At 40.5% G+C, this 25,419-nt stretch overlaps 1 protein-coding gene across 5 annotated transcripts; it reads right to left on the bottom strand.

The window, feature by feature from the left end:
* Positions 1-5,844: 5,844 nt before the first annotated feature.
* On the bottom strand, positions 5,845-22,565 carry LOC131245812 (transcriptional corepressor LEUNIG_HOMOLOG-like). 5 transcript variants are annotated; one of them, XM_058245523.1, is made up of 18 exons: positions 22,257-22,564; positions 22,072-22,136; positions 21,861-21,958; positions 16,978-17,087; positions 16,563-16,858; positions 16,376-16,451; positions 16,150-16,261; positions 14,523-14,572; positions 14,105-14,419; positions 13,124-13,213; positions 12,674-12,904; positions 12,433-12,574; positions 12,233-12,342; positions 11,284-11,433; positions 8,065-8,220; positions 7,865-7,984; positions 7,262-7,459; positions 5,845-6,113 (listed from the first exon to the last, which is right to left on the bottom strand). In XM_058245523.1, the coding sequence occupies exons 2-18, from the start codon at positions 22,101-22,103 to the stop codon at positions 5,970-5,972; spliced, it is 2,430 nt and encodes an 809-aa protein (XP_058101506.1). In that variant the 5' UTR covers positions 22,104-22,136; positions 22,257-22,564; the 3' UTR covers positions 5,845-5,969. The 5 variants fall into 5 exon arrangements, 4 of the variants coding, with proteins under 4 accessions (XP_058101506.1, XP_058101508.1, XP_058101507.1 ...); XM_058245525.1 differs by having other exon boundaries at positions 13,133-13,213; XM_058245524.1 differs by having other exon boundaries at positions 7,865-7,981; positions 22,257-22,563.
* Positions 22,566-25,419: the final 2,854 nt, after the last annotated feature.

The raw sequence follows: 25,419 nt of genomic DNA, 5'->3' as shown, positions 1-25,419 counted from the left end.
AGTGAGCATGAGTCCGTGTGTTGTGCCCGCCCTTCTTACACCTAAGAAGGATGGCACATGGAGGATGTGTGTTGATAGTAAGGTCATCAACAAAATCACAATCAAGTATCGGTTTTCCATACCGCGTCTTGATGACATGCTAGATATGATGGCCAATGCTACTATCTTCTTAAAAATTGACCTCAAAAGTGGGTATCACCAAATCCATATACGCCCTTGTGATGAGTGGAAGACGGCCTTCAAGACGAAGGATGGGCTATATGAGTGGCTAGTTATGCCTTTTGGGTTTACTAATGCCCCAAGCACTTTCATGCGTGTGATGACCCAAGTGTTGAGACCCTTCATGGGGAAGTTCCTGGTCGCATACTTTGATGATATCTTGATTTATAGCATGACTAGGGAGCAACACCTCAACCATTTGAGGCAGGTTTGTGGGATCCTTAAGGCCGAGAAGTTGTACGCCTACCTAAAGAAGTGCGATTCTTGTCTAGTAGTGTGATCTTCTTAGGTTTTATTGTGTCAGTTGAGGGCGTATCGACGGATCCCGAGAAGGTCAAGGCCATCGTTAATTGGCCTGAACCCCACAATATTCATGAGGTGCGTAGCTTTCATGGCTTAGCCACTTTTTATAGGCAATTCATTCGAGGTTTCAGTTCTATTGTGGCTCTCATCACGGACTGCATAAAAAAAGGAGAGTTTCAATGGACAAAGGCCGCCTCGAAAGCCTTTAAGGAGATAAAGGTTAAGATGACCGAAGCTCTAGTCACGCGACTTTCAGATTTTTCAAAAGCTTTTAAAGTCGCATATGCCGCGTCAAGAGTCGGCATAGGAGGAGTACTTAGCCATGAAAGGTACCCTGTCGCCTTTTTTTAGTGAGAAACTGAATCAGGCGAAGCAAAGATATTCCACCTATGACAAGAAATTCTATACGGTAGTGCAATCACTGTGCCATTGGCGACATTACCTGTTATCGCAAGAATTCGTCTTGTTCTCAGATCACGATGCCTTAAGATACTTGAACTCTTAGAAGAAATTAAGCCTCAGGCACGCTAAGTGGGTTCAATTCGTTCAAGAGTACACTTTTGTACTTAAACACAAGGCCGGTGTAGAGAATAAGCCCGCCGACGCGTTGAGTCGTCGAGTCGCATTACTCAACTCCATGAGCGTTGAAGTTACGGACCTTGAATGCATCAAAGAAGAGTATTTTGAGTGTCCAGATTTTGGGATTGTGTATACGTCTTTATTAGAGAGTCCATCAGGAGCTAACAGTGAGTATTTGATTTTGGACGATATTTGTTTAGGAGTAACTGCTTGTGCATACCACGCACCTCCCTTCGCGATTTTCTTGTCTGGGAGTTATATTCAGGGGCGGTCGCGGGTCATTTCGGTCGTAACAAGACCATTGCCGTAGTGGAGGATAGATTTCATTGGCCAAGCCTCAAGCGGGACGTGGCCAAAATTATAGGGCAATGCCGTACTTATCAACTGACAAAGTAGAGGAAATAGAATACAAGATTATATACACCTTTGTCAGTCTCATTCATCCCTTGGCAGGACATCAGTATAGACTTTGTGCTTGGACTTCCCAAGACTATTCGAAAGCATGACTCCATACTTGTTGTCGTGGACCGTTTCTCTAAAATTGCCCACTTCATTTCTTATTTTAAGACCTCCGACACCTCTCATGTTGCCAAGCTGTTCTTTAGTGAGGTCGTCAAACTGCATGGGTTACCAAAAACTATAGTGTCTGACCGTGACGTGAGGTTCATGAGTTACTTTTAGAAACACTATGACACATGATGAATACTAGGCTCCAATTTTCTTCAGCCTACCACCCTCAGACCGATGGCCAGACTGAGGTGGTTAATAGGAGCCTAGGGACTTTACTTCGATGTTTAGTGGGGGAGCATATCAGGACATGGGACGCCGTACTACCCATAGTCGAGTTTGCATACAATAGTTTTGTCAATAGGTCCACAGGTCTAAGTTCTTTTGAAGTCGTTACTAGTTATAAGCCTAGGAAGCCTATTGATCTTATCCCCATGTCATTGTCTCATAGGCCATCAGAGTCTATAGAGTCTTTTGCGCATCACATACATTCATTGCATCAAGAAATCAGGCGAAAGATCACTACTAGTAATGAGCATTACAAATTTTCTGCAGACCTACATAGACGTTTTAAATAGTTCAATATTGGGGACTCTGTGATGATCCGCATCAGGCCCGAGCAGTACCTCCAGGGGCCGTTCGTAAGTTACACGCGCGTAGTACTGGACCCATTAAAATTATAAAACGAAACGGTCTTAATACGTATGAGGTAGATCTTCTACTTTCCATAGGAATTAGTTCCACATTCAATGTGGAGGATCTAGTTACTTTTCAGGGACCCACTGATACTTTGTCCGGCCCTTCGCCCACCCATCCTGATGCCTCAACCTTATCCTTTGATCCATGGCCTCTTCCCGACCTTTCATCCTGGCTTCTGCCTCCCATACCTAGCCTTCGCACACCCAAAGAGGAAATAAAAATATCTTAGACTATGAGATAATTTTCACGTCGGATGGCGGGTTTCAGAAATACCTAGTTAAATGGAAGTCACGCCCAGCTTTAGATAGCGCGTGGCTCACTGAGGAGAAACTTCAGAGACTTGATCCCAACATCCTAAAGCAGTTTAGGAGTTTTATTTCGCCAGTGGCGAAATCTTCACAGCCGGGGAGAGTTGATAAGGACATCGTGCACACGCACGCCCGCACACCACCACCCCTACGCACGTACGTACGCAGAAGGAGGACCCCACCATCAATCTGACTCGATGACGACGTCTAGGGAGGGCCTCCTAGCTAAAAGACAAGTTTTGGTTCAGAAAAGTGGGCCCGATAGTCAAGAAAAGCTCATCATAGGGATCTCATGATTGTGGCTCACTCGTCGGATTGATTTCATATTTTAGGTTTTGTTTATTGTTATTATTTAGAATATTGTGAATGCTTTAGATTTCTCTGTTTGGTTTTTATTTTAGTTTATTTCATCGCCAAGGAATAGGTTGTACACATGGTGCGAGTTTTGGAGTATAGGATTTTCCCTACCCTTGTAGTTCTTTTAATTCATTGAAGTTAATAAAAAAAATTCCTGCTTTATTTTTTTACTCTCTTCGTGAGTTGTGGAATAATTCAAAAGTGGGTGCAAAGCCCTCCCTTTTCGAATGGCTAACTACCGTAGTGCGAAGCCACGTTGATCCCGATTCACCCCCGTCCTCCATCATCTTTTTTTTTTCATTTTCCCCCACCATCTGTACTTCGAATTCGTCCTTTTGTTGCATCAGATTTCTTCATTACAGCAGGTTTCTAGATTTCGGCCTGTAGGCAAGCTGAAACTTCGACGGAGCACCACGCAGAAACCGTATATCGGATCGAGCATCCCTGGCCGACCAGGGACAAGGTGGCCTTTTTCTGAATAATAGGCCCCACACACATGCGGCCAGGATTACACTTACGTCCGTCTAGCCATTGTTGCTGTCCACACGCGGGATCATCTTTTGGCTCAGGTTTTTTTCCTCTTTTATCCTTTCATAACTGTTTTTCATGAATCTTACCCCTAGATTATGTTTTCCCTAAGTTATTTGCCAATTTTATTACCCTAGGATTCCCCGAATTGGAATTTCTGAATTCATTGGATTATGGACTGATTACTATGCATGCGTGGATGATTATTTCTTATCTTTGAGTATTGTTTGGTTCATAATTTTTATTGATCCAGCTCTATCATGTGTAGGCTTGGACCCGCATAGATTCCCCTTAATTGAATGTTTGGACTTTCATGTAGGATATGAAATTTGTATAATTATTTCTGAACTAACGTGATCTTAAGCCTGAAATCTCGCATATCATATTTAATTTCCATGTCCTGCATCAAGCAGGGGTCTGGATATACTATACAGGTCCAACGGAACATGTCTAGATATTAAGATGCCAATCTGTTTATAATTGAATCGAGTCTGGATTCACCCTGATCTGATCCGGCTCCGGATTCCAGCCACTCTCCTTGAACACTGAAATCCTTTGGAACACAAGCTGTAGGAACCAAGCTGTGGGGGCCGCCACGCTGTGTTTTAACGTCCACTCCGTCCAACAGATGGAGCTCCTCGTGTTCACAGTGCATCCCAAAACTCAGCTGGTACACAACACAGAGAAGAACTAAAAAACCATGGTGGGCCCACAGTACCAACTTAGATTTTCGAATAGTCCTTTCATCCTAGCCTATCCCGCCTGATTAACCAAATATAAACACCATGGTGGGCTCCACACCGCCAACTTAGATTTTTTTGGATAGTCCTTTCATCCCAAACTGTCCTGCCTGATTAACCGGATATAAACACCATGGTTGGCACCAGAACATGTCCTACCCGATTACCGAAAATAAACACTGCCCTGTTCCAATCGCTCCCTGTGATCGGGAAGAATTTTGCCCCCCACCACGAGGTATACAAGTGATGGCTGGATTGGATTTCAAACACCCCGCACACTGGGCCCCACAGAGCTAGGTGTAGCAGCATACCAAGAATGCGATCCTTAGTACCTTGACACAGGCGTAGTTCCTACTCGCCCCCGCACTTTCTACGACTGCCTGTCCTTACCTCTGCCCAACCTCAAAGTCTCATTAGAGAGATCAACACCAGTCATGATCGGTGCAACTCAACAGGCTGAGCCGCAATTCACACCATTCATTTTATGGGGACGACACGGATGGAAAGATCCCTCCATGTCTAACCCCAGCTAAAAAAATTGATACAGACCACATGATCTACACAAAATGAGGAAATCCATTCTCTTAAAAACATGGTTCAAAAACTCAAAAAACTCGATAACCGGGTTAACACAAAAGACACGAAAGAGCCTCTACCTCACCCAATATTTTCATAATCAAGTTTATAAAAATAATTTGTGCTTTCTAGTTCGCCAGTAGCATCTCCATCCTCCATGACTCTTGCCTCCCCCACTTTTTCTTCGGTCGAAGAAAAAAAAAAAAAAAAAAAGACCCAGTTTGTGACTCAATCAGGTCTCCGAGTCATGTCAACTCAAATGAGTTTTCAAGTTAACTTGCCTAGTCCCAACCGGGTCACGGCCATCAGCAATTTTCTAAGTGACTCGCCTTGAAAACTCATCGAGTTTTTTAAGTCAAGTCATTGGGTTTTACGACTAAAAGCAGGCAACAGCCCATCAGATAACTTCACAATCAGAATAACTGTTGGGATCTGTTCTGCTGATAGCAGAGCCAGGCGGTTGAACGGCTCAAACTCCTACAAGACTGCAATTGCATTTGCCTGTGGAGAGAGACCCTAGAGTATGCGCCAATCGCCTCAACCTTGCGGACATTTCTGTAAGAATAACGCAAATAAAGCAGGTACGCTGATTACTGGTTCATAACCAGTCAACCAGCCTGCCTGACTGCGTCCAAACAATTCCACTGGACCCGACCGGCCCACATCCACATGCCCTGGCCACAGATGTTATGTACGTGCTGAATCAAACTCTTCAAATTAGCTGAGCACACAATCAAGCTGATTCCTGTTGCATCATGCAGCTGAAAACAGATTGCCGATCAGATTCAATCAGAGCCACCAACCAATCCCCCATCTGCGGCCTTCCTAAAATGAATGTATCAGAAAGATGGTCAAAAGACAAACCTAGATGAAATTAATCATCAGCTTCCCCTCGTTTGAGCTTACGGTGCTTCCCCTGGCAGCACCAACACATGCATTCTGTTGGCGTACACCCCCACCATAGTAGGAAAACGGCAGGGGGAACACCCAGTTCCCAGTTTATTTCATTTAAAAAAGACCCAACCAAATCAAACACAAGACAACCATTTCTATTTCTTCCTTTTCTTACTATATTTGAATCAGTGCTGAGAACTGAGGATGCCATCTGCTCAAAAAGATACAGCAATATCCACCACACAACTGCCGGGACCATCTATTTCCATAGCTTAACAGACTTGTCGTGGCTTGCGGAAGCAACCATCCCAGTAACCGGGGATTGCGCCAATGCAGCAATCAAGCCGTCGTGTGCTTGAACGGTCAAGCTTTTGTTCTCGGCCATGTTCCACAACTCCAAAGACTGCAAGCATGGTGTCCATAATTAGAATCAGTGGTAGTCCTACATATCCTAATGAAACCAGTAAAGGACAGTCGTTTGTTTTGCATTGAGTGGCACCGACTTGTTTTGGACAAGTTTGCCATGCTGCAAACTTAATAAATAAATAATAATAATAATAATTTAAGATAAATATTATATTATTATTTTTTTTTTTTTTAAAAAAAAAGAAGAAGAAGAAAGAATTTTTGGTCTCATTCAGCCGAGAAGGCTCAGAATCCAGTCACAAGCTCAGCAATTCAAAGAAATACAGTTCTTCCTATGCAAATTTCATCTGAATGTGATCCACGCAAAAAGAGAAGTGCGATATGCTTCGAAAAATGTCTGCAGGGACCAACTAGCTGGGACAAGGCTGTGATGATGTTGTTGGTGATTTTTTTTTTTTTTCTTTTTTTAATCATTAGGGTGTTTGACCAAAGTGGTTTAGGGGGCTATGGTCCATTTATGGAGCCATCTGATGAATGACCGGTTTGGACCATCAGACACATCATGTGTATAGCATAAATGGAGGCATGAATAATTTGTACTCTGGGAGAGGTGGATGTCATCCCATATGTACACATATCATGGTTGTCACAGCCGCCGCCGCCGCTGCCGCCGTCGTCATAGCCTTGTCCTAACCATGTGGGGTCCACTTTATGAATTTTTCCATATTCAGTTTCAATATAGGAATTCCCAGGAAAGTTTTGTCAGTGTGTAAAAACTCAAGCAAGCACTCTCACCAAGTCGGTTCAAATCAAGGGCCCAGACAAGCTGAAGTGCAACTTGATTTAACTTGAGAAAAGGACAATCGAACACCCAAAAGGAAGAAAAGAAAAGGCACAGAAATCAACTCGAGCATAAGTTCTTTATACTAAAAAAATCCTATTAGCGGTCAAATAAGTTCAGGATGGACTCTGATTCTCTTCTGCAAGTCCTTTGCTAAATTTATGGATAGAGAAGCAAATGAGAGGTAAAGCACACCATGATCTAGGCTAAGGATTCTTAAAGCAATCTCTCTGACCATTTCTTGATTTAAATACACTAATAATAGCATTGTTGTGTTGTTTATTATTGTTGCTATTACTAACATCACTGCCATTTTCATGAGGATGGAGATGCATAAAGATTACCTGATACCCCCCAATAACCAAGAGGGTAGAATAATTTGGATGGAAAACGCAAGAATGGAACTTGTTCCCATTGGAGCTGTGCTCATGAATGCACTCTCCTGATGCTAAGGACCATACCCTCACTGAGTCCTGGCTAACAGATGCCAAATAATCCCCATTTGCATCCCAGCAAACAGAGTGCACCTCTTTAGTATGCCCCTGCAAAAAGTGTTGTGCAATAAAAGTAATAAACATAAGAGATTCCATAAAACCGGCTAGAGGTAAAACACAGCACAACATTAAGCGTTAATGTAGGCAGCATCCATTGGATTTGATAGGATTAGCCCTCTCCATTTCATTTTGAGCAGGAAACAAAAGATAGCTGATCTTAATAAGGTGACCTTTTTAACACGTTTCCACTTTGTCCTGGGGCATTTTGGAGAACCCCAGCCTCCAACCTTTCAGATGCCTTATGGATTTAAATCCTTAAAGATCAGAAAGCTGGAAAGTAGGAAGGTCAGAATTATTCTCCAATTCCATAAAGGCCCAAAGTTATTATTATTATTGTTGTTATTACTTCCCATGTGAAATGCTGCAAAAATACTAACAATACAACCAAAGTACCTGTAGTGAGAGTGTCTGCCTATCTGCCTCGATGTCAAAAATGGAGACAACATTTTCTGCTGCTGCTGCAAGAAGATGCCCAAGCCTAGGCTGAAATCTCACTTGTGCTGTACCTCCCTGCTTCATTAGTATTAGACATTTTGAACAAAGTCAAGCCAAAAACCCAGAGAGAGGGAGGGAGGGAGGGATTAGAAACCAACCGTAGACATGCGGATGCACGAGGACTGACTGATATTCCAGAAGCGGATTTCACCATTACCATCAGACGAGCAGAAGATGTCAGTCTTCTTTGGATGGAAATCTAATGACATCACAGGTGACCCATGACCAGTATACGTGTTCAAGCAATAGCTTGGCTGCAAAACATAATTAAATTCCATGATTGAACATCTGGAGATGCTTGCAAACTATTAAGTAGAGTGCAACACTATTTATATGAATGACATACGTAAATCGTGTGAACGTGTGCGTGTGTGCGCATGTTGTTCTTCCATTGCCTTCTTTCATATAACTCTTATCCAAACAATAGGAAACAGGCAATCTTGGAAGATATCATATAATTAAACACCACAACCTGCAAAAACAACTGAATAGCACAATGAGTGTGAACAGTTGCCCAAAAAATCAAATTGAGCAATGCATTAGCTCTTTGAAATCTTGTTTCGATTAAGAAGAGCTCTTGGATTCCGATTGTTAAGGGCACAGCAGGGCAGCCATAAGAGGTGACCTTCAAATTTCCCAAGAAAAAGAAATGGATTACCAAACAACTGCTATCCATGTTGATGAGATCTAGGTGCAGATATAAAATATGAACGAGAGGTGGTTGATATGAGACCACAAGATACAAAATCCAAACAGGTGGTGGCTAACAGATAAATATACTCTTGGGACTGAAAGAACCTCTTAGATGTCAAAGAATTATGAATTTTTCCTGAAAAGTGCAATGCAACAAGGCAGAAACGACAGACTATAACCCTACCATGTAATTAGACTTTTAGAAAAATGACTAGGTAACTTCTGATGGAGAACAAAGTGCTGGCAGAAAGTGATTCTCCATAGGCAATTGGAATTGTATGAATTAATGTAAAATATTCCAGAATACTTGATGGGGACATCACGCGCACACGCGCACTCACGCCGCCCCCCCTACGCACGTACGTATGCAGAAGGAGGACCCCACCATCGATCTGGCTCGATGACGACGTCCAGAGAGGGCCTCCTAACTAGAAGACAAGTTTTGGTTCAGAAAAGTGGCCCGATAGTCAAGAAAAGCCCACCATGGGATCTCATAATCGTGGCCCACTCATCGGATTGGTTTTATATTTTAGGTTTTGCTTATTGTTATTATTTAGAACATCGTGAACGCTTTAGATTTCCTCGTTTGATTTTTATTTTAGTTTACTTAATCGCCAAGTAATAGGTGTCGCACATGGTGCGAGTTTTTGGGTATAGGGTTCTCCCTATAAATAGGCACCCCTTGTAGTTCTTTTGATTCATTGAAGTTAATAAAAAAATTCCTGCTTTATTTTTCTGCTCTCTTCGTGAGTTGTGGAAGAATTCAAAAGTGGGTGCGAAGCCCTCCCTTTTCGAAGGGCTAACTAGCGTGGTGCGAAGCCACATCGATCCCCATTCACCCCCATCTTCCATCACCTTTTTTTCCATCTTCCCTCACCATCCGTACTTCGAATTTGTCCTTTTGTTGCATTAGATTTCTTCATTACAGCAGGTTTCCAGATTTCGGCCCGCAGGCGAGCTGAAACTTCGGCGGAGCACCACGCACAAACCGTACATCGGATCGAGCTGAGATTTGGGAGTTTTGGAGTCCATCCCTGGCCGACCAGGGCCAAGGTGGCCTTTTTTTGAATAGTGGGCCCCACACACGTGCGGCCGGGATCACACGCATGTCCGTCTGGGCCATTGTTGCTGTCCACACGCGGGATCATCTTTTGGCTCAGGTTTTTATCCTCTTTTATCCTCTCATAACCGTTTTTCATGAATCCTAACCCTAGATTACATGATCCCTAATTTTTCCTTGGATTAGGGACTAATTTTTATGCATGAGTAGTTGATTTTATTTCCCTTTGACATCGTTTGATTTATAATTTTTATTGGTCCAGTCCTAGCCTGTGTCGGCTTGGACCCGCATAGATTCCCCTTTAATTGAATGTTTGGATTTTCATGTGGAATGTGGAATTTGTGTGATTGTTTCTGAATTGGTGTGATCTAAGCCTGCAATCTTGCATATCATATTTAATTTTCCATGTCCTGCATCAATACTTCCTTATTAACTTGATAAGCATGTAACCCATATAGCTAACAGTTAATGTGACTAAAACATCCCCTTCATAACAGTTCTATTGAATATAAGAAAAGGTCCCAAACTCCCATTAGCTAGGCCACACAAAAGATCCCATCAATAAAGTAAAAACTACATGAGAGATAAACTAGGTTTAAATGGTTGTCTTATTCTAAAGTGTTACATACATGATACATGCAAAGGAAATAGGATGGTGCTCATAGCAGAATGGGTTGATTTCACATTAAAACTCGAGCAATAGCTACTTAATGTGTGCAGCTTTCATGCTTATCAGTGAACCTATGGTAACCCTATTTAGGTATAACAATGAACGGTTTCTTTTCCTCTCCAACTGACATGGTATCAGGGTCAGGATTGAACATTTTCGGTTGCCTTAATTGCTACATAATCTGAAAACTGTGTGGAGGTTGCCCCTGGATATACAGATTCACAAGAATCCAATTGAAGATTCTGGAGAAATGAAAGTAAAAAGTTTGCAATCAGAATCATAAATTAATTGTTTGTACCTTTTGTATTGCAAACATCATTGATTCCATGATACCTATTAAATGTTCTGGCATGATCTTAGCAAAGATGCTTGCAATTTAGCAGTTTCTGTTGTGGAATCAATTTCAATTATGATGTGGAGAATCTCTTCTTCCTTTCTCAGTCGAAGACCGAGATCCAAATGTTCAACGAACTTTTCCCAGACATTATCAACAAGAACAGTTGTCAGCACAATATATGATTCATTTCTTTCACCATGAAATCTTCGAGATCCAGTTAATTAGTCCCACCAGAATCTTGAGATTCAGAATGCTCAGAACTACATCTGATGAAGATGAATGGGATGAGAGGAGTTTTTTTCCCTGTAGATTGTAGTTATCAGCAACTCGAGATGAACAAACAGTCAAAAACTATGACAAGTCACTAAATAGATGGCAATGCAGAAGATAAATGTACAAACAGGTTGGTATTGACACCATTTATAGAGAGAGCCATATACAATGCAAAAAAATAAGGCACCAAAAGTGGTACTAATATAACCAACAATTACAGCTAATGGAAAGAAAAAGTGCAATAAGACTAAATTGTTCAAGAAGATGAAAGCAGAAACCATTACCTCCGCTGCATCCCATAGTCGCACGGTTCTGTCAAAAGAAGATGTTGCCAGCTGAGTTGTACTTGGCCTAAAACGTACATCTGTAATGATAAGAGTGTGTTCTTCTGGAGTACTCACTGTTTCCAGTGTATCCATCTTCCAAAGAACAGCCTGGTGACATGAAGCACAGTTTGGCATTATATCTCCATCATCTATGGTCAGATTAAACATGGCCTTCTTTGCAGTTATATCCTATGTGTTACATCTTCTTAGCCTAGACAGATAATTTGTCGGTATCAGTTGTGCAACTGCTGATAAGATGTTGCAAAAGCACTCATAGTCAGCCCCATCCATACATGCAAAGATGGTTTGAAATATCAGCCGATACGTTCCGTATTGGCCAATGCATATCATGTACCAATGGTCACCAATACAATAAAATGACACTTGTGGTGTATGGAAGAAAAATCATGAGAAATTTTAAAAATACATATTTAGTTATTTACTTAACCTTAACAAAAACATTAAACTAATTTATAAATACAGGAGCTTGCATTTGAAATAAAATTTATATAGGGATGTGACAGAATACTTCTCAATTTCTTTTACGTTTAAAAAATTCAGACCGAGGTGCCCAGTAAATCAGCCATATCACCCATACAGTATGTATCATATTGTGTATCAGTAATCACCGATACAGATACGATACACAATAATTTGAACCATGGATGAAAACGGGTCCATTAGATTAGATTAGAGCAATGATTGATATATAAGCATAAAATGTATCCAGATAAAGATAAATGCATCAAAACTGTAACTACAACGCATAAATAATACCAGAAGACAATAAAGTTTGTCTGACATCTAACAGCCACGTCAAACCATTTTTAAAATCGCATCTGACAACGGACTAATTCAAACAATCAACTGATCAAGTGACCATGCTACCTAGGCCACTATGCATTACCTTCTTCTCATGCCCAGCACTAGCCAGAAATTTTCCATCTGAAGAAAAATGGCAGCAGACAACTTTGCTATTGCTTGTACGTATACAACCAAATTCACTAAAGGAAAAACCTGAGACCAAAAAAAATATATATATATGAAAATGGCTTCAGTAAATTGCACTATTATTGTATGGAATAGTCACAAAACAGCATCAATTACCCTTTGCAGACTCATTACTGTGATCTGTAGGACTTCTTTTTAATGTACCAAATATGTCCCTTGCATCTCCATCGTCATGCGACAAAAATGATTCCACATTATCTTCCAAGGATCCAACATCTCCGAAGTGTTCCATGTCCTCCTGCCACATGAAAATGAAATTGCAAGTGAGAAGACAAGGAAAAAATATGTGCAGTAGATTTCGAGGTTATGTATGAAAGAGAAAATTCAAAGAGGATACCAGCTGATTTGAAGATGATGCAAGTCCGCCAGTTCCATCTGTACCATACATCATTAAACTTTTGGACATACTGTTCACATGTTGCAAAGTTCCTGCCATGGCCACTCCATCGCCAGGTGTATGAGTGGATGGGGTTGATGGTGGGGAGTTAGGAGAAGGGCCAACTGTGTTTCCCGTACCAGTACTGTTTGCAGCTCCAGAAGAAGATGGTTGTTTCCGTTTTCTGTTATTCTGAAAACACAATAATAAACCAGATAGAAAACTATTAGCTTTTAAAAAAAGAGGCTTGCAAGGCATGACTTGCCAATTGCCGCATACAGATCCAAGTTTGCAAATAATAATAATAATAATAATAATAATAATAATAATAATTTCTTGCTAACAGTTCTAATAGCTATGAATTCAAATTGGGAAAAGAAAGAAACCCTGAAATATGAACAGTCTCTGGACAAGTACAACCTGTTGTAATTGCTGCTGCTGCTGCTGTAGTTGGTCCTGTTGTTGCTGAGCAGAGGACTGATTCATCTGGGAGATCTTCATCTAAAAAGAATCATCAGCAGGTCAGAAAAATGTCAAACCAAACAGCAGACACCCTATTGATGATCAAGCTAGCAAACATCATCATCATCATCTTAACTTTCTCCCAGCAATTTGGGGTTGGCATTAAAATTGTATACCGGCGAAAGTTTTACCATCAGCTCCCCACCAGACATCCACCTTCCTCTTTCACCTAGGCTCTTGGAACCAGCCATGGCAGAGGTTCACATTGACACCGCTCCCATGGGTTCCCACCCTAATCTGAACCCCATTCCAACCATTACATGCACACCCCAAAGGGCCAGAAAGCAAAATAGGGTCATGGCGGGCAGATGTCAGACAAAGCCAACAGACACTGAAGTTGAAAAATGTTAGAAAACCAAGCTAAATGCATGATAACCACAAAGTCTCTAGCTGTTAGAAAATGAAGTCAAATCACATTGAATTGATAAATGTTAGAAAAAAACTGATGATAAATATTAAAGCAGGTTCCAGAATTTTCATGCTAAATACTATTGTCAGATTAAGATGGACAAGGCTGAGAATCTAAGATGGGCATACACTGTTGAAGAATGCACACAAGGACATGAGTATGTTTATGCATGGCCACATTGATAGAAACTCATGCTATTTAAAAATAGCCACATTGATACATGCATATGGAAGTATGTAGATTTGCAGATAAACCATGAAGTATATGCTGAGGGTTCGGTTCCACCAACAGTTGTATGGAGGACGAGAATTCTTTCAATTAATTTATCTCTTTAGTTTCCAGTATATTTTGATTGATTATGACACGTTGATACAAGGCAACTAGATTCTCACTTGTATTTATCTTTTTTTTTCATTTGTCTAAGCAATGGCTACAGTCATATATGGCTTAGTAAAACTAACCTTCACAAGAAATTCTGCTTGATCCTGTGGACCTAATCTGACCTTTGGTGAGCTTGATTGAATTGGGGAGCCTACAGAACCATCATTTCCTGTGGGCTGACCATCTTTCCCATTCAAGCTACCCCTAGGTAAAAGCCTAAATCTTCGAGGATCCAAATCTCCATAATTAGGTGAGCTCCCAAGACTTCCCTGCGCCTGAGCCTGTGCCAGGAGCTGCTGCTGCTGCTGTGGCGTCAAAATCTGAAACTGATTTGATGACTGTAGAAAAGGCTTCTGTACTTGTGGGCCTAAATTTTGCCGTAGTTGGTCAATGCCCTGGGAAAATAGAAATAATTCAATGTCAGGAAAGATGTGCATATCCAAACTAAATACCAACACCAAAAACCCATACTGCAGATGAATTTAGTATATGACTTACAGTTAAAGGCCAACCCTTTAATGGAAGACCACTGACACCTTGGTTCAATCCTGAATAGAAAGGCACAACAAATATATAAGGGAACTCTGCAAGAAAATTCCCAAATAACAAATCCTAATAATATAACCAATTTTCATCTACTTATCAACATATTTCATTAACACAATGGACAACAACATGATCCTATGGACAACTAATTTTCAGCTACTTCTCACCATGCTTCATTAAAACAATGCAAAAGAAAACACATGTATGCACGCAGAATTTCAAGCTTGGACAAAAAAGGGCAGAAGATGAGGACACAAGGAATGTATTCGCATTTTTCTGAAACACCAACTAACAGTCTCTTGAGCTCCCAAAAATGCAATTTTAGCACCTAGATATTATTCATATTTTCCATGCAGAACCAAAAACAAATAATCCAAGAGTTCCCCCTTGTAACAGTTGGTTTTCGATTGAACATCCTAGTCAAAACCCAAGTTCACTTCTGCATTACAATTCTTACTCGATTTCTCCTCTTATTCTTTCAAAATAAAACGGCCCATCTTTCCAAGATTTTTTCCATGAAGAAAACATCATATTACAAAGACAGGTAGGAGAAGAAAATGAGAAATCTTTGACACCGTGGGTGCTTTTTTGCCTATGAAACTTAGAACAAAATCCTCGGGCCACTCAATCGTGGTCCAGTGGGTGCATAATCTCCTTGTAGAAGTTGCAAGAAATGTGACTTTCTTGATGTCAGAAAGCTCGTGGTGCAGTGGGATGCATAATCTCCTTGTAGAAGTTACAAGAACTGTGACTTTCTTGATGTCAGAAAGCTTGGCCTTCTAATAACTTGAGGATCAGGCTGCCTAGGACTGGCAAGTAGATTATCTTTTAGCATAACTGAACTATACTTGCTCTCCTAAATAAATGATATTCACGTACAGAAATAAAATAGAGGGTTCTACATAAAGGTTGACCGAAAGAAAACAAACTCCAAGCATAAACATCTTTAAAAAAGAAGAAGAAAGGAACTGCTTTTTGGAAAATGATGAAAATCAGAAGTCTTTGACCAAATTGACTGAAGAATAACAAAATTACCAGATCAACCAAAACAATGACAAAAGCCAACCTAAAGTGCTTGATCGAATGCTTGAAGAATAACAAAATTAACAGCTCAATACTTTTGAAGAAAAGATGTATGTAGATCAACCTCATTATTGAAGGTGTTTATCATTTAAGGGAACCTTTTCACTTTAAAGAAGAGGTTCCATAAATTCAACACAAAAAAGGAACATTTCTTCTAATTCTTTTCCAAATGACAATATCAAACAAAATATATAATTCCCACATTTGTAGAGACCTAGGCATAGTGGAATTCCTATTCAACCCCTAGAAGACCAAGCAATCTTTCTCGTAAACAGACTACTCTTATAAATGACATCATGAACAGGCCCCTCACTTCCTATTTCCTTGAGGCAAGTGCCAAGAAAAGAGTGATTTGGGGGATGTAGGTCCCACGCTTTGTACTGACACCAACATCCATTGCCTTAATGGACAATTAGTGCAGCTTTTTTCCTTTTTATTCAATGAAAATTAAGTTCATCACAAAAAGTAAAAAATAAAGAAGACCGTGTGATCTTACCTGCGCTACCTATTCCAGATTTTGAATGCAGAAGGCCCTGTCCATAGATTGATGATGGATCCATGGGCAGAGATCGTTGAGCTGCACCCAAGTTGACATCACCTTTGTTGTCCTGCAAAGGATGTATCTAACCATATCAGGCATTTAGCCTTACAAAAGATGTGCTCAACAAGGGAAGAAAAAGAGAAGGCATGAAAAATGAAGATAACATAGTGCAAGTAGTTACAGTGGTCTGTTGAGTTCGCGCCTGCATTTGCTGCAATGCTGCAGACACGCTGCCCGGATTACCTTGGACTAACTGGCTGTGTCAACATGAAGGGCAATAAAAAAGACAACACCTCCCATGAAGGACCACAACATCGAACACTCACATAATATAGAATTAGCACTAGGTTCATCCATAAAGAAATTACCCGGGATGGTTGGATGCTGATTTCAGAAGTGCCATTCTACTGGCATCAAGTAGTTGTGGGGATGACTCTGACTCCATCGAATGTGGATGTTTCATACGTTCCTCGTACATTTTTGCGGCCAAAACACTGGCAGTGGATTGCCCTAACATTCCTTCAGAGTTTATAGCATTTATTGGACCACCGAGTGAAGGATTACTAGCATCCCTTCGCTGCAATTGAGCATGCCGTTGCTGCATAAGTTGCAACTGCTGCATTTGAATCTGTTGTTGTTGCTCCCTAGCTTTCATCTGTTGTGCCTGTGTACCACCATAAAGAAATTCTGGGTGGATTTAAACGCACTCTAACCATCAAGTAATTCCGATGAAAATCACCCAATAATTAAAGAATAAAAAACCTATAATATTTCTAAAGCCACCTCAATGTAAGCTGCAGCAACTTCAGAATGTTTCTCATTCGTCCTTGCAATGAAAATGTCCCAAAACACAGACCACCATTCAAAGAGAAAACCACCAGGAGCATCAATGGCTGCATAGTCAAGCAAACTAGCGATTACACCTTTTGCATCGAAAATTAACTCTCTATTTTTGCAGAGGAAGCACATTTAAAGTAACAAGGAGAAAGAAGGCAAACCAAAAAATACTAGTTGGCTTTTACCTAATTATTAAGTCCATGAATCTTTATCAAGATACTCGCCATAATATGTGCATTACCTAGACATTACTGCATGTCAATGTTATCTAAATCGCTAGTCACCCCAAGTTCTCCGTCCTGAATCACATGATCCAGATTATGGATCATTTGCATTCGAGATGGCTATTTATACCAACCCAAAAATAATGGTTCTATAATCTTATTGTTAATAAGTTGTAATATAAATTTATATTTAGAATTTTGTGATATATTTATCATAGTTATGCATTATCAAGTATATACAATACAATACAATGCATGCAAGGTTTATAATAACAATATTCATCATTTCATATACACATTTGTCGATATGTAGACAAACATATTAAATACACTTACCAGCATGGGCAGGTGTTTATGGGCAATGACAATATTTGTAACATGGTTGGTGTTGGATTGGTGTTCATCAAGACGTTTGATTGCATAGAGCGTATCTTAACTGATATGAGACACGTTCTTGAGTTAAGTAAGAATCTGATATCTCTAGGTGCACTCGAGGCACTTCGGTGCAAATTCACTGGGTTTGATCGTGTCCTTAAGGTTTCAAAGGGGGCACTCGTAGTCATGAAAGTAAAGAGGAATGGTAACCTTTACAGGTTGATTGGGAGCACTTCATTGGGTGGAGCTGCATCGTCTGTAGTGGATTCCACGTCTACAGGTCTGTAGCATAGGCACCTAGGCCACATGAGCAAGTGGGGGCATGAAGGTTCTTTCTGATCGTTGATTGATCCCAGCTTTTAAAATTATTGATTTTAGTAAACAGGCAAGGTTATCTTTAAGTCTTGAAAACATGTTTATAAGGGGATCTGGATTATGTACATTATAATGTATGGGGGTTGTCGCCTGTAGTTTTTAGTAGAGGGTCGTCATGGTTCATTACGTTCATTGACAACTATTCCAAAAAAGTGTGGATTTATGTTCTGAAACATAAATTCAAGGTTTTCACCAACTTCAAACAGTGGAAGGCAATGGTCAAAAATAACAAGGGCAAAATGTGAAAGTGTTGAAGACAGATAACATTGGAGAATTCATTTTTGAGGAATTCAATCGGCTTTACAAAGATGAAAGGATCGTGAAGCATAACATAATGCACCACACACCAGAGTAGAATGGGGTGGCTGGGCGGATGAATCGGCCGCTCTTGGAGAGGGCCCGATGTATGATAAGTAATGTTGGGTTGGGCAAAAAAATGTAGACAGGCCGTTAACATGGCTTGTTACTTGATGAATTGGTCCCCTTTCTATGGCTATTGATTGTAAAATTTCAGAGGAAGTGTGGATTAATAAGTGGGTAGATTACATAGAGCTACGAGTATTTGGTTACAAGGCTTAGTCTCACGTACCATCAGTTGAGAGAGAAGCTGGACAAAATGATTAAAAAGTACATCTTTATAGGCTATGGTGATGGTGCAAAGGCGTATAGGTTATATGACCGGGCGACATGGAAAATCATCCTCAATCGTGGCGTCAAATTTGATGAGGGATCATTGTTCCGTAAGGATGAGCACAAGGAAGCAGAAAAGTCACTTGTGGACATTCAGATAGACAGAGATGAGATACGGACTGATACTGAAATGCAGATAGAGGTACAAGAGCAAGTGGAGAAGCCACCTATGAGAACGAATCCACCAAGGGATCGTAGGTTACTAGCGAGATATAGGAATGACTCGATTGTTGCATTTGTCCTCATTACAAATTAGGAGGATCCTTCTACTTTTCAGGAGGCTTTTGACGACATAGATGCCAAAAAGTGAAAAGCAGCGATGCATGACGAGATGAGACTCTTTGTTCAAAAATCAGACGTGGGAGCTGGTGGAGCTTCTCGTCGGCCATAAAGCAATCGAGTGTAAGTGAATTTTTAAGAAGAAACTTGATAGGTACAAAGCAAAGTTGGTAGCAAAGGGATATGCTTAAAGAGAAGGTATCGACTTCAATGAGATCTTTGCACCTGTGGCGAAGCGAGTATCTATCATATTCGTATTGGCGTTAGTTGCCTAATACAATCTTGAGCTGGAACAAATGGGTGTGAATACTACTTTCCTACATGAGGAATTGGAATAACAGATTTACATGAAGCAACTAGAATGATTTGAAATACGATGGGCAGAAAACAAGGTTTGTAGGTTGAAGAGGCCGTTGTACAACCTAAAACAGTCGTCTAAGCAGTGATACAAGAAATTCAATTCTTTCATGATGAGTCAGAGGTTTACCAGGAGTAAGTATGATCATTGTGTCTATTTCAAAACACCGAGTAATGAGAAGTTCATTATCTTAATATTGTATATTGATGACATGCTTATCGCCAGTCATAGCATATCTGAGATCAACACACTAGGCTCAGCTATCAGGGACATTTGAGATGAAAAATCTGGAGGTTACAAAGAGAGTTCTCAGCATTGACATACACAGAAACAGGAAGAGGAGCAGGCTATGGTTATCTCAGAATGAATACCTTGAGAATGTATTGGTGAACTATGGGATGGACAAGGCAAAGCCAGTTGGCACTCCCCACGCGGCTCATTTTCAGCTTTCTTCTGAGCAATGTCCTTAAATGGATGAGGAAAAGCAGGTTATATCTCGTGTGCTTTATTCGAGTGCGGTTGACAGCTTCATGTATGCTATGGTCTGTACGAGACCCAATATTTTACATGCGGTGAGGGTTGTTGGCAAATACATGTCTAATCCCAGTAAGTAACACTGTGAGGCAGTGAAATTGCTACTTCGATATATTTGAGTTACGCAGGACCATGTCTTGACACTGGTGAAGATGGAGTAAAAACAAAATGTGCACGAGAAGTGATGATTGTGGAGCTATGATAGATACGAAGTAGAGATGGAGGATCAAACATGACGTGTTGCAGCATGAAGATTAGAGTTACGATGGAGATTGTTGAAAATCGAATGCCTTAAATCTATGCCGAAACAGAGACCATCGACCAATTGACGGTTTGGGTCTACAGGTAAAAGGATATTGAAAATATTCGATTTTTTGGCAAAACTCTCTGGACAGTTTTTGGAGTTCTCGACAGGTCGAGAACTCTGGGTCGACGGATTGCGCAGTTTGCGCGGTTTTGCGTGGTTTGTTTCTATTTCTATTTTTACTTATATTTATGGGTGTAATCAGGATTAAGGCAAGAGGCTAGACGTGTTTAAGGGTTTGAGAGGGTTTGGAGAGAGAAAAGGCTAGGGTTTTTCTCTTGGGGCTTTGATCAGAAAGGTTTCATCTCTTATAACTTTGTTATTCATAGTACATTATCGCTTTGTGATGTGGTTTTTTCCCACAAGGGTTTTCCATGTAAATTTGGATTGTTCTCTATTGGATTTGCTTGTGTGACTGTGATTACTTTGTTCGATTCCTCTCTATGTGCTTCTGCGAGTCCCAAGATTACCCCTTTGATTCTATAGTCGTTGATCAACCATGGCTGCTATCCTCCTCTCTAGCAATGACAGAAACCTTGTTGTCGTTAAGGGCCTGTTTGTTTTTTCAAAGCCAGTGTAAATACACTGGAAATAGGTAATTATTACAGTTTACCCTGTTTGAAAATTCATAGGTATTTGGGCCAGTTAAACTAGTTCAAAAGAGATAATTTTATTTTTGAATGATACAGTAATGTATATGATATATCCGTTCCGTCCATCTATTTTACTACAATATTTTGAAGCATGAGACAAAAAATGAAGCACATACAACACTCAGGTGGCCCACACCAAAAGAAACAGTGGCCCCACAAAGTTTTTAACGGTAAGTATTCGATTCCCTTTTTCATATGGTCCACTTGAGTTTTGGATATACCTCATTTTTTTGCTCATACTATAAATTCAAATGGCATAATGGATGAACGGTGTGGATAAGCGAAATGCATCACAGTGGGACCCATATATATTTTGTAATGATTTCTGTATCAAAAAAGTTAGTCAAATCAGGCATGTTGTAAAATACAGGGGGGAATAATTATTACTCTTTTACCTGGTATTTACCAGTGCACTGGAAAATCAAACAGACCCTAATCTTAATGGGGGTTTTCCCCTTTCACATCGCTGCCAAATAAATAACAACCATGGGTGGATTGGAAACTATTGCTGCCGCTGGAAACCTGTATGAGCAGCTCCGTCACCAAGATCCTTCATCTCAAAACTCTAAGACAAGAATTTGTACGTCGCAGCAATTGGACAATCCCAACCATCCAATCGATGAGAGTTTTGCAAATGAAAGTGAACCTTTTTGTCCATTTCTAGCTCAACTTTTAGAACCGTCCACTTTGCAGGCCACTCTCATATTCCCATCCGCATGACTGCCCACCAAATCGAAGATCAACACAGACAGCCATTATGCATACAGCACCCACGGCACCCGCATCATAACAACATTCCTCTTTCTATATCCATAGAATCAATTACAAAAAAATTAAAATAAATACATAAATAAATAATAATAATAACAAAATAACAAAATAACAAAAATAACAAAATCACTTAAATAAGGAAAGGAATTATACTAGTAGAATTAAATAGCCCAGCATTCTGAAAAAGAGGCACAAGATCACATTAATTAAAAGATCAAAGAAACTACAAACTAAAATCACAGTACAATTCTTAAAAACATCATTACCTACTGGATCAGCAGCGACCTTCCCTTCAGTCATGAAGGCTTTCGCAGAAGCATGCAAATTTCTCTTCAGCAAATAATCGTAAATATAAACATCAAGCCTGAAAACAACAACACATCAAAAAAGAAATTCCCAACAAACGAAAGAACAAGAAACTACACATGACATCTTCAAATTGAAGAAAGAACCACAACTATTGGAACAAAAGCATACATCTTATCTGCTTCCCAGTTACTCTGCGCCATGCTTCCCTTCACTTGAAGGAATCGAAATCCACGCTGTGATCGAAATTCAAACAGAAAATCAAGAAAATCGAACAAAACCCTCCCTAATTCGCAAAAAGTTCTGAAAATTCCATGTTTCGAACGCGACTAGTAGAAATTAACATCTTATCTTACCAACGATAGTGATCAAAACCCTGCATTACCGATCCGGCATCCAATTGAACTCGGTCTGCATATCTAAAACCCTAATTCAAACCCGAGCAACTGAAAATCCACCGAAACTGTCGAAAAATTCAACAGAATTTCGAACCCGAACTCCTGATCTTCAGTGCAGGAGTGGAGAGATTGAATCCTTTTTTGAAAATTAGGGTTTTCGGAAGGAAGAATGCGTTGGAGAAGAAGAACAGCTCGATCGTTAACGTAAACGAAGCTCTTTCTGTGTATTTCTTTGTAATTCACCGACTCGCGCGAGTGAAAGAAAACCAAATAACCAGAATTTCAGAGGGAGTTTTCGCTCGGATCCGAACCTCTGGTTTGGAATTCGAGCCTCGAGGTTTGGTTTGGGGACGATGCGGTAGAACCGGAAAAACCGTAATATTGTAGAGCCATATCTTCACAGGCCACGTGGCAGGGTTATATATCGATCGGCTCGACCAATATATTGACCCAATCATGGATGGCTCACGTATTAAAATTTAAATCCATGTGAGACTCTATCCATTACTTTTTCTACTTTTATCTACTACATATATGACCGTTAGATTTTTTGTTTTTCACCGTTATTTTCATGTCCAAATATTAGATAAACACATTTTTCTTTAAATTTAATTTTTTATATATAAACCATCCATACTATGTTACTACATGTTGATGGACCAGATTAACAAGTATCACTTCCAAATACACTATACACATATAGATCTATCGTATTACGGTTCGCCGCAAACAACATATTATCTCCCTAGGTACGGAACTTAGCTTCGGAAAAGAGGTGCGGCGCTCGGGCTGGCGATAGGTAATGGTAGAGGACGTTGCACCGGAATATGGTAGAGCCATCTCTCGACGGTACATGTTGCGTGATCAAATAGAATTAAGGACCGTTCATCTGATTTTCTATGGAATATGTGAAAATAAAAGATCGAAATAATCGAGGAAAAATTAATAACAATCGTGTGATCAGTTTACTATAACGGTGCATATTTGGTACAGGAGAGGTAACAAAAGTATCGGATAGGATTGAATGATAATAGGATTTTGACAAAGATGATGGGACACACTATATGGACGGTGTCGATCTATATTTAACCCTTCCACGTGTGCTTATGAGACGGCTGTACCATGTTCCGGTTCTACCGGCTCTACCGCATATATCTATTAAGTTGTTCTTAAAAGAGAAAATTACCACTTAGACCCCATCTTTTATTCAGCATCTTTGATAAAGAATCCAAAACTTACCTTGCCAGGTTAGACCTTTCATGTACGGACAGAGCATTTGAGAACGAAAATACCCTACTTACGCAAGTTACGCTATCTATAGCTACGCTGATAATCCGTAGCTATGGGTCTACAGTACGCAAAATCACTTTGAAAAGCGGGGGTATTTTCGTCCTCAAATGCTCTGTCCGTGCGTGCAAGGGACCATAAAAGACGCTGGATAAAAGGTAGGGTCTACAGTGGTAATTTTCTCTTCAAAGAACTCGTATCTAGTCCTAGGCCTCAGGATTGAATAGTTCCTAAGGCTCACATGGGCGCATCGGTGTGGCCCATTATTCAGTGATCCTGACCGTTAATAAGACGGGGCACGCCTTCGATGGTATATTTTTAATGTAATCGAAATAACCCGAGTAGAAATCTAAGAAAAGGAAGAGCAATGGTGTATATTCAATGGCAAGTTTGGATGGTTAGAATCTTCCGATTGCAGAGAGTTTTGGTTTATTACTTGTACACGGTGCGGGCCATCAGATCAACGGTAATAAACAACTTGAGTTATGTCCACCAGCAACGAAGTGGGAACCTCAGTAGGGTATTCAATTCCTGAGGCATAGGACAAGATACCATCCTCTACTCCGAAAGCGTCTATTTGCTGCCAAGTGAAACGGTTTCGTACAATGAAAGAGTTTGACAATTTATACTCATGCATGCATATAAGGTATATATTTTTGTACGAATTTATAAATCTAAACCGTCCAAATTACAGATATTAATTAATTCGGAAAATTTTTATAATTTTATTGACATAATATTTATAATTTTTATTTTAGGCTTTTTTTGTTGATTTGAACTACTCAATATTTTGCTTTAATCCATTTACAGGAAACTACTTGATGACTTACATTGGATGGATCATCTAGAATTGGATCATTATTTGAACGGTTCTGATTAACTCCGTGTGTGCAGTGACTCTATGCATGCGTGAGGATACTTCCACTGCGTGTGTATTGAATAGCTCCTGCTTCGCAAACCGGCACGCGAGGTTCTATGGAAGCCGGAAAGAGAAACAGTTGTCAGTTGCATCCCGAGGCGACCACACGCTTCGGCTGACGTGGACGGCTAGGATGGACAGGAAGCGGATTGGCCGGTGTACCACACCCCCACTGACCTGGCTGATGTGTTGACGTCACCAAGCTCTGTGGGTCACATCATGATATGTGTATTATATCCAAACCGTCCGTTCATTTGGCGAGATCGTCTAAAGGCTTGAAACGAAAATTAAGATATATCCAATAATCAAGTGGACCACTGTAACTTTGATATCCTTTGAACCGTGCGTACAACTCGGAGCTCGAGGAGCTTCAGCGCTAGTCTTTGCACGACACGTACCCACATCAGCTAGGCTGGTGGTGTGTGGTACACCAGCCAATCCGCTTCCAGCTTCAGCGCCGTCGCTCGTCTTTGCACGACACGTACCCACACCAGACAGGTCGGTGGTGTGTGGTACACCAGCCACCGGTTTCCGGATGACATCACACTTATACGATCCTCGACCGTGGATGTCTAGTGCAGTGAACCAGAACGGGTTGATCTCTTGGCATGGTAATACAGACCGTTGATCTGATAGGTCCCCCCTTGAAAGATCTTATCCATCTAATGGTTGGCGTTTCTGATGATTGAAAATCTGCTGCTGTATGTATCACTAACCGCCTGCTTTTAGATAAACCATTCACGTTCCGGCCATCAGATTAACGGTCTCGATTGACGTATGATGGGCTCTACATACACAAACTCAAGGCACGAGGATTGTCGTATTCTCCGGACGAGTATCAAATCCGGACAGAAGCAGATTATTAACGAGGGCATCTACTGAAACGAAATGTATGCAAATTACAGACGCAACATC

The sequence above is a fragment of the Magnolia sinica genome, chromosome 5 (genome assembly GCF_029962835.1).
Source record: "Magnolia sinica isolate HGM2019 chromosome 5, MsV1, whole genome shotgun sequence".
Lineage (NCBI taxonomy): Eukaryota > Viridiplantae > Streptophyta > Magnoliopsida > Magnoliales > Magnoliaceae > Magnolia > Magnolia sinica.
Note: the sequence above shows the minus strand (reverse complement) of the source record. Positions and strands in the feature narration are given on the sequence as shown.

Coding starts and splice junctions, on each gene's coding strand:
- LOC131245812 (XM_058245523.1), bottom strand. CDS start 22,103: ATGGCGCAGAGTAACTGGGAAGCAGATAAGAT. Junction 13,214..14,104: donor AAGCAGAATTTCTTGTGAAG/GTTAGTTTTACT, acceptor GATTCTTTTTAG/ATGAAGATCTCCCAGATGAA. Junction 11,434..12,232: donor GTGCTGGGCATGAGAAGAAG/GTAATGCATAGT, acceptor TCATGTCACCAG/GCTGTTCTTTGGAAGATGGA.